This window comes from Pseudorasbora parva, chromosome 2, assembly GCF_024679245.1.
Source record: "Pseudorasbora parva isolate DD20220531a chromosome 2, ASM2467924v1, whole genome shotgun sequence".
NCBI lineage: Eukaryota > Metazoa > Chordata > Actinopteri > Cypriniformes > Gobionidae > Pseudorasbora > Pseudorasbora parva.
The window spans coordinates 51,360,180-51,376,321 of record NC_090173.1 but is presented as its reverse complement, the minus strand read 5'-3'; the positions used below and the strand labels follow the sequence as shown (position 1 = coordinate 51,376,321).

General features: G+C 39.6%; 1 protein-coding gene across 1 annotated transcript; it reads left to right on the top strand.

The window, feature by feature from the left end:
- Nucleotides 1-504: 504 nt before the first annotated feature.
- Nucleotides 505-15,363, top strand: si:ch211-256e16.3 (kelch-like protein 20). Its single transcript, XM_067423904.1, has 11 exons — nucleotides 505-664; nucleotides 1,480-1,766; nucleotides 2,805-3,131; nucleotides 4,392-4,535; nucleotides 6,696-6,882; nucleotides 8,842-8,988; nucleotides 10,684-10,812; nucleotides 11,491-11,667; nucleotides 12,295-12,441; nucleotides 12,513-12,678; nucleotides 14,487-15,363. Exons 2-11 carry the CDS (start codon nucleotides 1,497-1,499, stop codon nucleotides 14,656-14,658), a joined length of 1,866 nt encoding a protein of 621 aa, XP_067280005.1. The 5' UTR covers nucleotides 505-664; nucleotides 1,480-1,496; the 3' UTR covers nucleotides 14,659-15,363.
- The last annotated feature ends 779 nt before the right edge of the window (nucleotides 15,364-16,142 follow it).

Genomic DNA, 16,142 nt, shown 5'->3' with positions numbered 1-16,142 from the left:
GGAGCAGTTTCAGACTCATATTCTGACTAGAATTGAGTAGGCTATGATCACGTCAGGATAGCAGTTTGGCAGTTTGATACGCGATCCAAATCATGAATCAATACGCTGATTCACAACCGTTTGAATCTTTATTTGTGGATTGAAAACTAAACCGGAAGACATGCAATGCTGAATAAAGTTGTAGTTTTTATAATTTTTGGACCAAAATGTATTTTCGATACTTCAAGAGATTCTAATGAACTAACTGATGTCCCAAATGGACTACTTTGATGATGCTTTTATTCCCTTTCTGGACATGGACAGTATTGTGTGCATCGATACGCTCTCAGACTAAAATATATTAAACTGTGTTCTGAAGATGAACAGGTCTTATGGGTGTGGAACGACATTAGGGTGAGGAGTTATAACTATAATTATAATTATAATGACATCAATTATATTTTTTGGTGAACTAACCCTTTAAGAGGGGCGTTTTCCCCCACTCTCTTGCCCCCTCAGCCAAATAAACCCTCCACATCGAGAGGTGGCGCGGGTGCTTCATGTTTCGACTCTTGCGCCTCCGTCTGCTTTTAAAGAAGAAGACATGGCGTCACGACTCTTCATAAACAGTTGCAGGTGAAGATATGGAGGATTTGAGCTGATTTCAACTCAGACAGGTTTCTCGGTAAGATCGAGCTGCTGTTGAGTTTAGATGTATGTCTTTATCGCTTCCGGCGACTTCGCCTTTACTCTCACTCATCATTCGCGTGAATTAGCTACTGGAGGTATTTCCAAACTGGTTTAACCAGTCAACCTCCCCTTTAATAATGTGTTACTTTATCACACAGTGTGGGAGTTAATTCATGCCTGTTGAATCTCTAATAATATTTAAACATATACACACATACCACACGAGCATACTTTATTTTATTCCTTTGTAGTAATTTAAGAGTAAACAAACGGGAGAAATGATACATGAGCTGAACTGCAATGATGAAATGTGACAGGTTGTTTTTTCCACAGAATGTCTGCCATTATTATTAGACTTGCTGTCATTATTATACAATATATGTATACCTTAATGTACATAACGTTATTGAAAACGAAATAGATTTGTATAATACATTTTGCATCTGTAAAACAGTTATATTATAACTAAGTAAATGTATTTATTTGTATAGAATTTATTGCAAGGACAAAATAAAAGTTAGATTTATTATTGCATTCTTTTTTCCCCACTTGCATTCATAATACACTTGAAGATTGAAAAATGAAGATTTCTGGTTGAAATATCCTTTTTTTATATATATCTTTTCATAGTTAGTTTAAATTGTCCTTCGTTGAAAGAAACCAATAACAAATATTCCATGTAGCCTCTCAATAGTTATGAAGTATAATAATAAATATGCATGAAGTTATGACATTAATTAGAAAGGGCTGTAATAGTTTTAGATGCCATATATCATGCTTGAATGGTGTTCTCCTCTGTCGTTCTCTCAGCCTGAGTGATTGTAGAGATGGAAATAATGGCAGTGAATCTGCCGGCCACCTCTCCGCCCAGCTCCACGCTCCCTCCGTCTCCCTGCGTGGAGGACTCCGGCTTACCTTTGGCCTCTCTGGACAGCGAAGACTACGTGTTTGTGGAGGCTCGGCATCCCAACAAGGTGCTGGAAGGCTTGAACAGCTTACGGCTCAACAACGCCTTCTGTGACGTGACTCTGTGCTGCGGAGGCCAGGAGTTTCCCTGTCACCGGATTGTTCTGGCCTCCTTCAGCTCCTATTTTCAGGTAATGACCAATCCGTCGGGCCGCCTGCCAGTGCCAAACCTGGCAAAACTTAGCAAGCGATATGGGAAACACTTTACAATAAGGTTGTATAAGTTAACATCAGTTAATACATTAGTTAACATGAACTAACCATGAACAACACCTCTGTTCAGCATTAGTTAATCTTTGTTAACATTTGTTAATAAAAACCCAGCTGTTCATGGTTTGTGCATGTTAGTTTACAGTGCATTAACTAATGTTAACAAGATTTTAATAATGCGTTAGTAGTTAGTAAAGCATTAGTAATGTTTAAATTAACATTAAGAAAGATAAATAAATGCATTATAAGTGCAGTTCATATCTAATATTTCAATTATACATTTGCACAGATATTCATTTTATATTTTAATAAAACAAATCACTTAACTTAAATGCTAGTCTTAATTTTTCAGATTTAATCAAGTGGCTATGGTATCCACTAATTCCCTCATGCGAGAAATTATTTGTTTTCTATTTAAAGTGTTAAAAATGTTAATATTATATTTTTGTTGAAATCCGATGGCTCAGAAAGGCCTTCATTGACACCATCTCTAAAGGCACTAAAGACGTTGTTACAAAGCCCATCTCACTACAGTGGCTCTACAATCATTTTATGAATATTTATATTTATTTATATTATTTATACGCTAGTTAATAACGGTTTGAAGCTTTGTTTTGAAATTGTCTCATCGACTAACGACTATATAAGACGTTATTTATTTATTTTGCTCACAAAAACTATTCTCGTTGCTTCATAAAATGATTGTAGAGCCGCTGTAGTGAGATGGGCTTTGTATCGACGTCTTTAGAGCCTTTATGGGTCTTGAGAGAGGAAATGACATTGGTGTCAATGAAGGCCTTTCTGAGCCATCGGATTTCAACACTAATATCTTCATTTGTGTTCTAAAGATGAACGGAGGTCTGACGGTTGTCGAACAACCTTAGGGTGAGGTATTAATGAGAGAATTTTCATTTTTGGGTGAACTATCCCTTAAAAGCTGTGGTGTGTCGTTGGCACAGGCCATGTTCTCCACCGACCTGATGGAGTCCCGGCAGGAGCGTGTGGCGATCAACGGGGTGGAGCCGCAGATGATCGGCATGCTGGTGAGCTACGCCTACACGGCGGAGGTGGTGATCTCCAAAGCCAACGTGCAGGCGCTGCTAGCGGCCGCTAATCTGCTGGACGTGATGGCGGTGCGGGAGGCCTGCTGCCGGTTCATGGAGCGGCAGATGGACGAGATCAACTGCGTGGGCATCCACTGCTTCGCCGAGGCGCACTCGTGCCGAGAGCTGGAGCGACGCAGCATGGAGTACATCCAGCAGCACTTCAGCAGCGTGTGCCAACAGGTGAACTCCTAAAGTCATGCACACTTACCCCACAGCAGGTCCATGTCACGGGGCTCCAGACTGCCACCAAATGGTTGCATTTTGCTACCAAAATTTGAGTGTGCAACTGAATTTTACATCCAGTTGCACATGTGCGACCAGTAAATTTCTCTCTAGAATGCTATATTTGCTGACGTGACGCACAAGATCTATTTAACCAATATTGTCACAATGTTTTGTTATTTTTATATTAGTTTTTATAAAAGTACATGACTCAAACGTAATGGTCATTTTATTTAAAAGAAGAAACCTGTTCAAATATACATAATACAAACACAAAACCAGTGCTTATACTCTGTACAGTAATCATTTACCCATCAGCCTGCGTTATTACACTGTTTTTATTACAGTGTAGATTTCTTTTTTTACTGCAAATACGCCAAACTTTACGAGCCAAGCGTTCGCTATCAATATCGTTCAACAACTGGCTCATTATGTTAACTTTACGAACGACATGTACCAGTTCATTCAGTCTGTTCATGAGCTAGATCTCGTTCAGACTCAAAAGTATCTCGGTCAGTAAAGGGCGTATTCGTTCACTGAATTCAACAAATCACATCTCATACTCGAATATTGGCTCAAGATTTTGTCATTCTTTGAGTATTTATTAGTAATACAGTGGAAATTAGCATGTTGATTTACATGTGCGCCCCTGCATTTTCTGGTTGCGCCCCTTACATTTTCATTTGGGGGCCACTGTGCTTCTAATGAAAAACGTTAGTCTGGAGCCCTGTGTCAGCATCACACATTACCTTTCCCATTATCAGCGGATATTTAGGTGCCCCCTGGAAGTGATTGCCTTTTATAATTGCCTTATTATTCATCCTTCCCTTGGGTCATTTTGACCCGAAACTAATTAAAAAATATATGAGGGCTCCAGACTACGACCTTTTTTTCCTGCTGGGGTGAAACAATTTTGTCAGAGGCCGCACTGGTGCCACCACAACTGATAAGAGCTGCCATTTCTGTTACATATATGAAACATCAAACTGAAAATGAGCAATAATAGACAGCGCAGAACGGGTTTGCTCACGGCCCACGTCTGAATTTGCTGCAAAATTATTAACATAGCAGCGAGATCTAGTTAGAAGTATTTAAATTCAGTGCTTTGTTATAAACCATTGATATCAGATCAAACAGCAATGACGTGGAAACCAGGAGAAAAATTGTGCTTTAATACTATGGATATATACCTTCCTTCTCTTCTGTCTCACCCTGCAGGAGGAGTTTCTTTCTCTTTGTGCCGATAAACTGACCGAGATCATTTCCAGTGACCTTCTGAACGTGCCAAAAGAGGAGACCGTGTTTGAGGCGGCCATTGTTTGGCTGGAGAAAAACCCCTCGCGCAGACAGAGCTTCGAGAAGGTCAGTCAGAACAGAAGCAATATCAACGTCTTCCCCACATGTGCTGGTTTTCTGATTTTAGTAATGCTATAACACTTATTGGGCAGTAACAATACACTTGGAGGATAAAATCTCTTATTTAAAACACAAAGTCAACATATAACAAATAATAATAAATCCAAAATGTGGAAATATGCAGTCTACACTTCTCTGCAATGCTGTGGCTTTGAACTAAGAGGTCATGGCACAAAGTATCACTCTGTTGTTCACATGTCTTCAAGTGATACAAATTCTCTCCAAACTTGAACATCTTCATATGAGCTTGAGTTTCCATTTTCAGCACTGAAATGCAGGTCAATGGAACAGAAAGTGTAGCGTGACTGTCGCTTTAAATAAAAAATCCTCTATGGCTTGTGGTGTTGCCAAAAATACTGATATTTCAAAATGCATCGATACTGGAATATCTGAAATGGAACATATGAAAGTTCTATAGATTGTAACAATGTTCTATTAAAAGGGTTCTTTTAAGAACACATCACTGAGGTTCTCTGGGGAACCAAAAATGGTTCTTCTTTGTCATCGCTGTGAAAACCTGTTTTTAACCTTTATTTTTAAGAGTGTATGATATGCTTGATGAAAGTTATGAGAACGAAGCGTTGGTAATAAAACGTTTTTGATGTCTTTTGCAAGTGTCGATAGTGTGCAGGACTTCCTTTTTACCTATAAGAGTGTAGACTACACCATTATAATATTATTTTCTAATTAATTTTGAAAACTTGTAATAAGGAACTCTTGAAATAAAGTAGCTGTGGTTGAGACAGATTTTAAGTGTCAGTGCCACTTAAAAGAGATGCAATCTAATCCTGTTTACATGAAACAATCTGAGATCATGTCAAATCGTCAACAATCAAATCCAGCTAAGTGACGAAGAACGAGCCCCTGGTTGGGCGCTCTGTTGTCAAGCTCCACTGTTTTGTGAGACATAGGGTTTGTGTTTGTGTATTTTGATCTCAGTAGAGCGGGTGGGTCTCTCTCATGTCCGTGGTGGAGCTCCGGCAGATGTCTGGGATTAGCCGCCTTTTGTGTGTTTTGATGAAGTAAGCCTGTGAAAGGTCATCATGATTATGAAGAGAACGGTCACTTTACACACAGAGCTGTGGGAGAAACGTAGAATTAGCCCTGATTGGATGGGCTTAGATTGCTGTGTTTGCGTGTCATTGTTGCTATGCAGTTATTTAAAGAGCAGATCTTAGTTGCAGCTCTTGAGAAAAAGCTCAATGCATATCTCACGGGAATGTAAAGCCATTCTGAATGTACAGACATGATTTTAGTTTGCAATTAGTGGCATTTGCTAAGACAGGCATCATTATCACAATTAATCATAATGTGAAGATAATGCAGATTATCATGATAACATGTAAAGCCCATAAAAGATCAATCCATCCATTATAAAAGTGCTCCACACGGCTCTGGAGGTTAATAAAGACCTTCTGAAGGGAATCAGTGTGTTTGTGTAAGAAAAATATGAATTTTTAACATGTTATAAAGTACAATATCTCGCTTCTGGCTGGTCGCTTTCCATGTTGAACTTTAATTTGTGAGTGAACTATCCCGTTAATCTTTGAAACACAAATGCTGACGTTTTTATTTAAATGTGAGATATTTCTGTCCCTCCATCGAAAGTCCATTTGACCAAATCTTTCAAGCTTCAAAAAGTTCATAAAGCTGTTGTAAAAGTTCTTGAGAGGTTCAATGAGTGTTCTGAAGAGACATGATTGCTTTATACCAGGGCTATTCAAATCTTACCCTGGAGGGCCAATGCAGTGCAGAGTTTAGCTCCAACCTTAATCAAGCACACCTGAACATGCTAATCAATGTCTCCAGGATCATTAGAAAATCACAGGTGGGTGTGTTTTATCAGGGTTGGAGCTAAACTCTGCAGTGCATTGGCCCTCCAGGGTAAGATTTGAATAGCCCTGCTTTATACGATGAACAGATCGAATTTACTATATAATTGAATCATTTAGTTCATTTTTAATCATTAATCAGCACATGTACTTGGATCACATCAAATATGGCAAACAGACGTTCAGATGTGCTTTTTCGATGCGTTTATGCGGGCGTATGTTTCCGATTACCAGTTGTGTGATTGGCTGATAATGCGGATCATGTGTTTTGCAGGTTGTAGAGCACATCCGGCTGCCGCTCATCAGTCCGTACTACATTCATGATGTCATCGAAACTCTGGATGTTGTGAAGGAGTCGCTCAAGTGCCAGAAGCTGATCTCTGAAGCCAAGGACTATCTGCTGCTGCAGGACCGCAGAGGAGAGCTGTACGGCCCCCGAGCACGGCCTCGACGCGCAACAGGTGAACAACACTGTCCAAATGGAAACAACAACCAAGTCCATTTGTTTCTACAGTTACATCTGAGCCAATTCCCTTGTAATTCTGGATTGTTAGGGGTCAAGCAAAGACTTTTCTTCTTCTTTTTCTGCCTCGTCCTCTTTCTCCCTTAAATCTATGGCCAGCCCACAGAACCGAAAGCGGGAAAGCTGTTTTTTGAAATTGGGCACATGAATCAAGAAGAGCAAACTCATTAATCACAGCAGTTTTGGAGTCTCTAACTCAAACTAGGGCTTAGAATATTCTAAAACATATCTTAAAGGGTACATAACACACACACACAGTTTCTGCCAGTCTCATGTTAATCTTAAAGGAGTACTTCAGCGCTGGGAAGATGAATCTGTGTTTAAACTGGGTCATTAATGTAGAAGAAATGTGAAATTATTTTTGAATTTGGTGCCTTCTAGACCAAGAAAAGACAGAAAATGTATTTTTGTCTCATGGGGATGAAAGACTTCAATTCCCAGAATGCTTCGCTGCCCTGTGAGGCCATTCCCAAAGCCACCGCTACTGGATTACAGAGACTGAGTTTGAGTTAGAGAACAGACACTACAAGTAAATACTGAACGTGTCTGTTCAATATAACGATCGAGTTGCCGCGTGAGTCTTACCGCACTAACTCAGATTAGGAGTCAGATTACATTTAATGTCATAAATGAGCTGATGAGCTCCCTTGATGAGAGCTGAGGTAATCGCAAATACACTCGCGGCATACATTCACAACGCGAGTTCAGTCTGGCGCGTTTCAGTTCATGCCTTTGGAAGCTTAACTTTCATAGAAATTAATTTGAGAAGTTAAAAGACTTATATTGCTCAGCATCCGTTTAAATTAATGCCTGCAGCTGCGAGCTGAGCTCTCCCTGCGAGCTGAGCTGTGAGTAAGATCTCCCATCCCCCATGCGCTGGTTGAAAACATGCGGAAATGGCTCCCTCGGCTGGCTGTATTCTTTAGCCTTTGGCCAAACATTCCAAAGATGACGCAAATATCGTCAATTTGCGTCACGGGAGGAATTTTTCCAGAAATAAAATGCATAAATCTCTTGTCTCAGGGGGATATGAGGGGGGAAAGCACAATCATTTGAATATACTCCAGGGTTTCTACTGATACAAAGCCATATGCTAATCGCTGAAGTAACCCTTTAAGTACCTGTAGAGTAGTATTGCATCCTTCATATCTCCACAGACTCTTTAATATTATTATAATTATAAAAGACATACAGTGTAGCGTTTCTTTTTGAAAACAGCCAAACTCGTGAAGGCATGCAGTGGGCGGAGCTAAAGAGTCTCTCACACACACACACACACACACACACACACACACACACACACACACACACACACACATCATGGCATTATCCCAGGATAACTATTATACCGATTGAATATACTTTTGTGTTTACATTGCATGCATTTGCGTGCTGATTGCCAACAAAACACAGACATTTGATGCAGCTTCACTCACCGCCTGCGGCTGCAAAATGGATGAGGCTGTATCTACACAATGGTATTAAGACGAAGCTTGGTACGTTATCACATTCATGACCCAAGGGTACGTACACCGTTTTGGCACAGTGCAGCCTAGTGCTCCGGAGATAAAAAAAAAAGAACAGTTTGACCCAGTATCATTAGATTTGATATGGAATACCAAGTTCAACGGTAGCGTATTGTTACAAAATTCAGTTTGCGTCATTGGCGCCATGCCATGAAGATACTCAAAGTTTTGAGACAAAATATAATGACATTTCAAAACATGCTAATAGCTTTTAAATCATTTTACCTGTTTGAATTTGGTTAAAACCCTACCTTTTCTAACTGTATCTCTGCAGTGCTTTTGGAGGTGCATCCTGGGATGCTTTGATGTGGAACAAGCACAATGTGTGTGTGTGACTGTACTCATCCAGTGTGTGTGTTTGTGTCTGTCAGGCACGGCTGAGGTGATTGTGACTGTAGGAGGAGAGGACGATAAGGTTGTTCTGCGCAGCGTGGAGAGTTTCGATCCCCTCACCAGCCAGTGGAAGAGTCTGGCCTGCCTGCCTTTCGCCGTCAGCAAACACGGCCTAGTGGTGTCTGGTGAGTCTGCCTGCGAGAAAAAACATCCATGCACGTGGTTCTGTCCACAACAATTCTGGATCCATTCTGAGAATTTCTGAGCTTATTCTTTAACCGCAGATGCTGAGCGTGATTTAGAAACACCCGTTTTGTGCTCGCTTCCAATTCCTCATACACATACACCACTCAAACCTTCCACAAAATAATCTTTCATGAAGTTCGGAAAGGTTGAAGCGAATTACAAGGACATTCTTCATTGCACGTGAAGAGACGTGCGCTTTGCTTGATATGTGCTTGATTGCTTGATATTACAAATGCTTTAGGAAGGCATGATTTATGTCATTTGTAATGCAGTGGACTTGTATATTAAAAATATGAAACTCACTGACAGAAGCTGCTTTCAATTTTTACAAGCTCTTGCATGCTTTGTGATTCACATAAGTGGTTAAATGTAGCCTACTCTCATCTCAAAATGCTTTCATAATGCAAAATTAATGTAAGCACAGTCAGTAATGTCTTAAAGGAATAGTTCACCCAAAAATGAAAATTACCCCGTGATTTACTCACCCTCAAGTCATCCTAGGTGTATATGAATTATTTTTTCAGACGAACACAGTTATATTAATAAATGTCTTATAGTATATTAAATATTCACTATGTATTTGTGATGATTTTGTTGCCGATGCAAAATTAAGCAACACTGCTGGAATGTTAAAAATGTAAACATACATTAAAATATTACTTTTTATGAGCGTGTTTTATAGGTTCATAAACATGAACATGATTAGAAATTAACCTTGTGTTTGCTGTTTTAAACTAGATTTACCTAGCTTAAACTAGATTTTACTTCTTTCACTAAACATTTGGAAACAAAAGCTGTTTGTAAGCAAATGCTTAAATATAATGAGATTTAGAATAAAATCAGTCACCATTCAAAAATTAATTAAAAAAAAAATTACATTTAAAAAAAAAGTATAATGTACACCAATGCTTTATTTATTTGATTAAAAATAGAATAAGAAAGTAATATTTTGAAATATTACAATTTAAAATAACTATTTGAATATATTGTTAACTGAAAATTATTCCTGCGATCAAAGCTGTATTTTCAGCATCATTAATCAGTGTCACATGATCCTTCAGAAATCATTCTAGTATGATGATCAAGAAACATTTATGATTATTATCAATGCTAAAATTGATTAATGCTAATTAATATTTCCACATTTTTTAGGATTCTTTGATAAGTAGAAAGAAGAGACAACAGCATTTATTTGAGAGAGGAAAAAAATATATATGTAGTATGTACTTTATATATGTATAAAAAGTATTTCCTTTCACATTTGATCAGTTTAAAGGCCAATTCACACCACCCGGACAAATGCCAACTAACACCAGCAAACAAGTTGGCTGTTAGATTTAGGGTTTTATGAGAAATAAATGTCATGTGCACACTGCCTCAACAGACACCGACAGATTGAACATGTTCGTTTGGATAAAAACAAACCCTGGCCAACGGCAACAGATATAGACAGGGGTAACACACTGAGCCAACAACCCAACATGCGCGTTTGTGCGGTGTGAACTGACCTTAATGTGCACCATTGCTGACCCCAACTGTTTGTTGGTGGTGTAAATGAGTTGCTGTTTACCAAGCATTCAAAGTGCCAGTGGTCAGAGATGTCCAAACAATGTACTTTGTGTGTATTTTCACAGGCTCCATGCTGTATTTGGCTGGCGGTGAGTTTCCAGACGGCTCGGCCAGTCGAGAGATGTGGCGCTATGACCCGTGTTTTGACTCCTGGCTAGAGATGGCACCCATGAACGTGGCTCGATCAGAACTGGGTAACGGACAACAAATCTGTACAAACGTATGCAAAAGAGAAGGTGCTGCGTGTCTTGTTGCAAGGAGAGTCTTTTGTTTACAATAGAACATCTGCAGTGGCAGGATTGACAATTTCTTCTTTATACACCTTTTTACCAAAATATCAGGCAATCGAATACTCTTCTAACAGAGGCCAGTTAGTAGTTGCTGTGCGAGTAAACCTCACTCCTCTAGCCTTTAGCCTCATTTTTAGACTGTCCAACTCTTATGCCAGCAGACCTGGGTTTGAGTCTCGCTTGGAGCGGTTATTTCGAACAGGAGGGGTTGCATTGGTGCCGTGACCCGGATGAGAGTGAGTTTTAGGGGGTAAGTGTAACGGAGGCCAGCTAGTAGTTGCTGTGCAAGTAAACCTCACTCCTCTGATCTCAAGAGATGCTCTAGCAACTGACGCTAGAGGTTGTAGCCTTTAGCCTCATTGTTAAATCGTCCGGCCGGCGGACATGGGTTTGAGCCCTGCTTGAAAAGGAGGGCTTACACTCTCATGGTCAGAATCTGGTGGAAACAAGTAGGAATATCCCACATCTGACTTAGAATGAAACCCTGCCCTGTCCTGTTTTTTTTGTTGTTGTTGTTTTTTACCATTGTTTGGAAATAAACAAGACCCTCTTGTTTGAAAAAGTGTTGTTCTGCTCTTCCAGGGTTGGTGATGTTGGACGGATATGTGTTTGCTGTGGGCGGCTGGGAGGGCCGTTCTCGTCTGGACTCTGTTGAGTGTTACAACCCTCACACCAACACATGGCAGTTTATGGAGTCGGTCAAGATGGCGGTCACTAGTCCGGCTGTGGTGGCGCTGGATGGATTACTCTACGTGACAGGTAGCAGGTTTCCTCCAACACAAGCTCATTTTGATTACTGAATAAAACACAACAGGACAGGATGTGCTCTGAAAATAATGTACATATAGACAATAAATGTCTAAAAGGCATGCTGGGTACACTGCCAATCACACCGCTTCAGAACTATGTGGAAAAATGTGAGTTTACAATTAATTGTATGACTTTTTTGCCAAACAGTGTTACATATTCGGGTCTTTAGTGACCCGGCTCTGGATCTAACGCATATCTTTACATGTCGTGATAATATAAAACTCTCCTGATATTAGAGATCCAATTACAGAAGAATCAAATAAAGCATATTTTCTTGTCTTTTGGAGCTTTTGGATCATCTCTGTCCTCATCAGAACTCACTTCAGTACATTCAGCATCTGCCTCATATTTGCCATCTCAAACATCTTCTCAAAACTATCCTCTTCAACATCTTCAAAATCATATTAAATATTATACTCCTAAATCTGAAGAATTGATAATGTTTCTAGTGTCCGGTGAGAAAAAAAATCCTCACTCAAAAGCGACACCGGTGGCCATTACGTGAACTGCAGCCACAGATCTTCACACAACCGGTTCAAAGGGTTGTGAAAAAGTTTCTCTTCTGAAATCCCACAGGAGGTGCCGTTTTAGAAGATGGCGACGGCACAGACTTGGCGCAGGTGTACAACCCTAAAACGTGCGTGTGGGCCGAGGTGGCACCCATGCAGATCGCTCGCTCTGGATCTGCAGCCTGTATCCTGAAGGGAAAGATATACGTCATCGGTGAATATGGAGGCCTTTATTTCATTATTCACGTGAGTTTTGTTCTGTAGCTCATAGCTGCTCCTCTGCAGGCGGCTGGCACGCTTCCACCGAGAACACAGATAAGGTGGAGTGCTACGACCCCAAGACCAACAAGTGGACCATGTGCGCTCCCATGAAGGAGAGACGCTATCGGCCCGGCGTGGCGGTGGTGGATGGAAAGATTTACGTTTTGGGTGGAGAGGAGGGATGGGACAGGTGAGAGATGCTGCACCACCTATGAAATTGCGCAATTTTCCCACAGCATCTGGCAATGATTTCATACCCATATGTCTCTTTTTACCACTTCGATTGAGGCATCTATGCAATGTATTATTATTTGCAATCTCCTCATTTTATGAGATTTAAAAGGCCTAGCCCTGTGACTGAAAGTATTTTTTAAAAGAAACCCCAAAACTTCTGGTCGACTTTGGACCGGGGGCCGTTTTCCCATTAAATATCGAGTGTCAAACAGAGATTCGACCAGTTATCCACTTTAAACCTTGTGCAGTGTTCGATTTCAGGGTACATTCGTTATGGTCTGGGTCAAATGGACCCTAAATGGATTCGATACAATTCTCCAAAAATCACAATATGGAGAAAAAAAAAAAAAACTTACAAACAAATAACTTTTAATATAAATAGTTTTTACACATTGCAATGAATAAATATCTGAATTTACGATTTATAAAAAAGTTTTTAACCACTATTTTAAAGACTGTCCCTCCCCACACCGGCCAATAAAACTCAGTGTCAAATCAAATTTTAAAATGACTGCCCTGAATATGATTTCTACTTCATAAATATTTTGAAAAGTATGGAAATGGGTGGTTCAGACCACTCAAACCATATATGAAAATCGAAAAATCCCCTGTGGTCTTCTAGTGGAAATGTTTGGTACTGTGCACAAAATGATCTTACTGAAAGTTAATTTGAGATATCAACCAAAAATTTGGCACAGAACTTTTTAAAGATATTTTTCTTTGATGTTCTTGAAGTTTTAGAGTTGAACATGTTTTGTAAAATGTATAGTATTGTTTGTAAAATATACTGTATATTTTATATACTTTACATTTTCATAAACAAACTTCTATAAAAAATGTAAACTTTACTTTTAATTACTTTCTTCTACAATAATCTGTGACGTGTTCCCTTTAAAGAGAAACTAAAGTCTATGCTCTGAACTATTCAAGATTTTTAACAATTTAAGTTGGAAAAGTCATATTCAAGTCTATTGTCAAAAAAGGGACAGACAGTAAACAACTTTTTATTTTCACAAAATTTAAAAATAAAAAGTTGAAGAGCTCTGACATACAACAAAGTGTTTGAATAGCTGTCTATATGGGTCAAATTGACCCATGAACAGCAAGAGTGTATACAATTTCTGTATGCACATTTCACAACGCATCAGCATGTTTGAAACTTTGCATGCATGTTCATAAAAAAATAAGTCACAACATTTTAAGAAAAACAATGTAGGTCAGATAGTATTTTAGATAGATTGAAAAAAATAAATGGCTAATTTTTACCATTTGTGGCATACAAACAATATTTCTGTATTGAAATAATTGGGGAAAAGCTCCTTTTTTAGCTTCATAGGTTAGCTAAAACAAAAATAACAAAATAAAACTAAGAAATGTTTTTTAGGTTGGGTCTCTACAGTTGCCTTAGGACATTAAAATATGCGGGTCAAATTGACCCGCGAACATCATGAACGTAACATTAATTTAGTGTGTATAAGTGAAAACAAATCAGTGTGTTGAAACTTCGCATGCATGATCATGACCCTAAATAAGAAAAAGTCAAAAAAATTCAAGAAGAACAATGTAGGTTAACTGATATTTCAGACAACTTAAAAATCGAATTGATCCGCAAACACAAGGTTTAAACGCAGCCATGCTTGAACCCATTGTGAAATCTGCATGGGGGACATTATGCGCCCTCTTGTGAAATTCCCAACTGTATTGATTCTTATTGAAATTAAAGCTGGCTAACATAAAAACTACACAAAACTGCCTTCCCTGCAGGTATCATGACACTATAGAGCGGTACTGTGAGGATTCGGACAGCTGGGAGATCGTGGGAGAGATGCCGACCAGCCGCAGCTGGCTGAGCTGTGTCTCCCTGCAGCTCCGGAAGGACACTCACGTGGGCAGCCGTCCCGGGACGGCTTTGGAGACCGAGTTCCCCGTGGACTGAGAGCAAAAGGGCACCACCTGATGCAAAACCGGCCGGGACGGAAGGCCAAGGGCCGGCTTTCAGAGCGTCCGGCTCCCTGACCGTCTCCACGGCCTTTATAGGAACGGAAAAGGCCTGACCCAACCACGGGAAGGTCTTCAGAAAACACTCGTGTCATAAGCTACGCCGTCTCCAGCGCCACCCACGCCGTGGTGTGAGGCTGGATGGACAGATGGATATCTGTGGTGATTGTAAGTCTGTGTGTGTTGTGCCATCCCAGAGTCTCCGCGGTATCAGTTGAATGTGATGTTCACGTGACGTACAGGGTTTGGTGCGCCGAGCACCTCGTGATTTTGATTTGTAAAAGTACTGCTTTGTAATGAAGTGTTGTGGTGTAAAAAAATGTTTTGTACTTTTTTTGTATGGTGATTTTTGTTGTTGTATTTATTAGATGTGTTTTTTTGTTGTACGGAGAGATTTATGAAGTAACTAGCACAGATACACTGAAACATGTCGACTGACATTCATTAAAACCGTGATTAGTCTGCATATTGTGCACAGTATTACATTTTTCTGTATACCCAAATTACCTGCTACTTTTGCCAAAATCTGCACGATACACATTGAGCACATTGTGCTGGGTGCTGTATCCCACAATGCATCATGTTCAACTTGATTGTCCACAGTATGATGAATGAACCTTAATTACAGCTGATTTTTACCTTATCTTTTCCTGACTCATTATTTGTTTGGAGTGCTGGAAGTTAAAGGTGCACTATGTAGGATTTTTGCAGTAAAAAATAAAAAGTTCAGTTGAGTTCTTACAATATCCCAAATGTTTCCATTTATTTGTAAACTGTGAGAATTGCTATTTTAACCAAGGAGCCGGGACGTCTGAGGGAGTCTCCTGTCAATTGCGTCATATCTGCGTTACTCTCGGTTTCCGGTTTTATTCTGCAGAAGCGCTTTACTCTTAGCAGTGTGAACAAGAGTCACAGCAGCCGCTGAGCGAACGCACAGAGTAACGTACAATGTAAAATGACATAACATAATTTCAAACACACTCTGATATGATAAACAGCTGCGTTACCTCACACTCATCATACTAAAAAAAAAAAAGAGTCAAACGGTTATGAATCAGTGTCTTGATTCATGATTCGGATCTCCAATGTCACGTGATTTCAGCAGTTTGACACGTGATACAAACCATGAATCAATCCGCTGATTCATAACCGTTTGAACCTTTATTTGTGGTTTGAACACAAACGCGGAAGAGAAGATGAAGTAGTTTTTGTTATTTTTGGACCAAAATGTATTTTCGATGCTTCAAGAGATTCTAATGAACTAACTGATGACCCATATGGACTACTTTGATGATGTTTTTATTCCCTTTCTGGACATGGACAGTATAGTGTGCATACACATGCATACGCTCTCGGACTAAATATAAAATATCTTAAACTGTGTTCTGAACATGAACGGAGGTCTTACGGGTGTGGAACGAC

Excerpts from the sequence above, each read along its gene's own strand:
- si:ch211-256e16.3 (XM_067423904.1), top strand. The coding sequence starts at position 1,497 with ATGGAAATAATGGCAGTGAATCTGCCGGCCACCTCTCCGCCCAGCTCC. Across the intron at positions 4,536-6,695 it reads GCAGACAGAGCTTCGAGAAG|GTTGTAGAGCACATCCGGCT; the intron begins GTCAGTCAGAAC and ends TGTGTTTTGCAG. Across the intron at positions 11,668-12,294 it reads TGGATTACTCTACGTGACAG|GAGGTGCCGTTTTAGAAGAT; the intron begins GTAGCAGGTTTC and ends GAAATCCCACAG.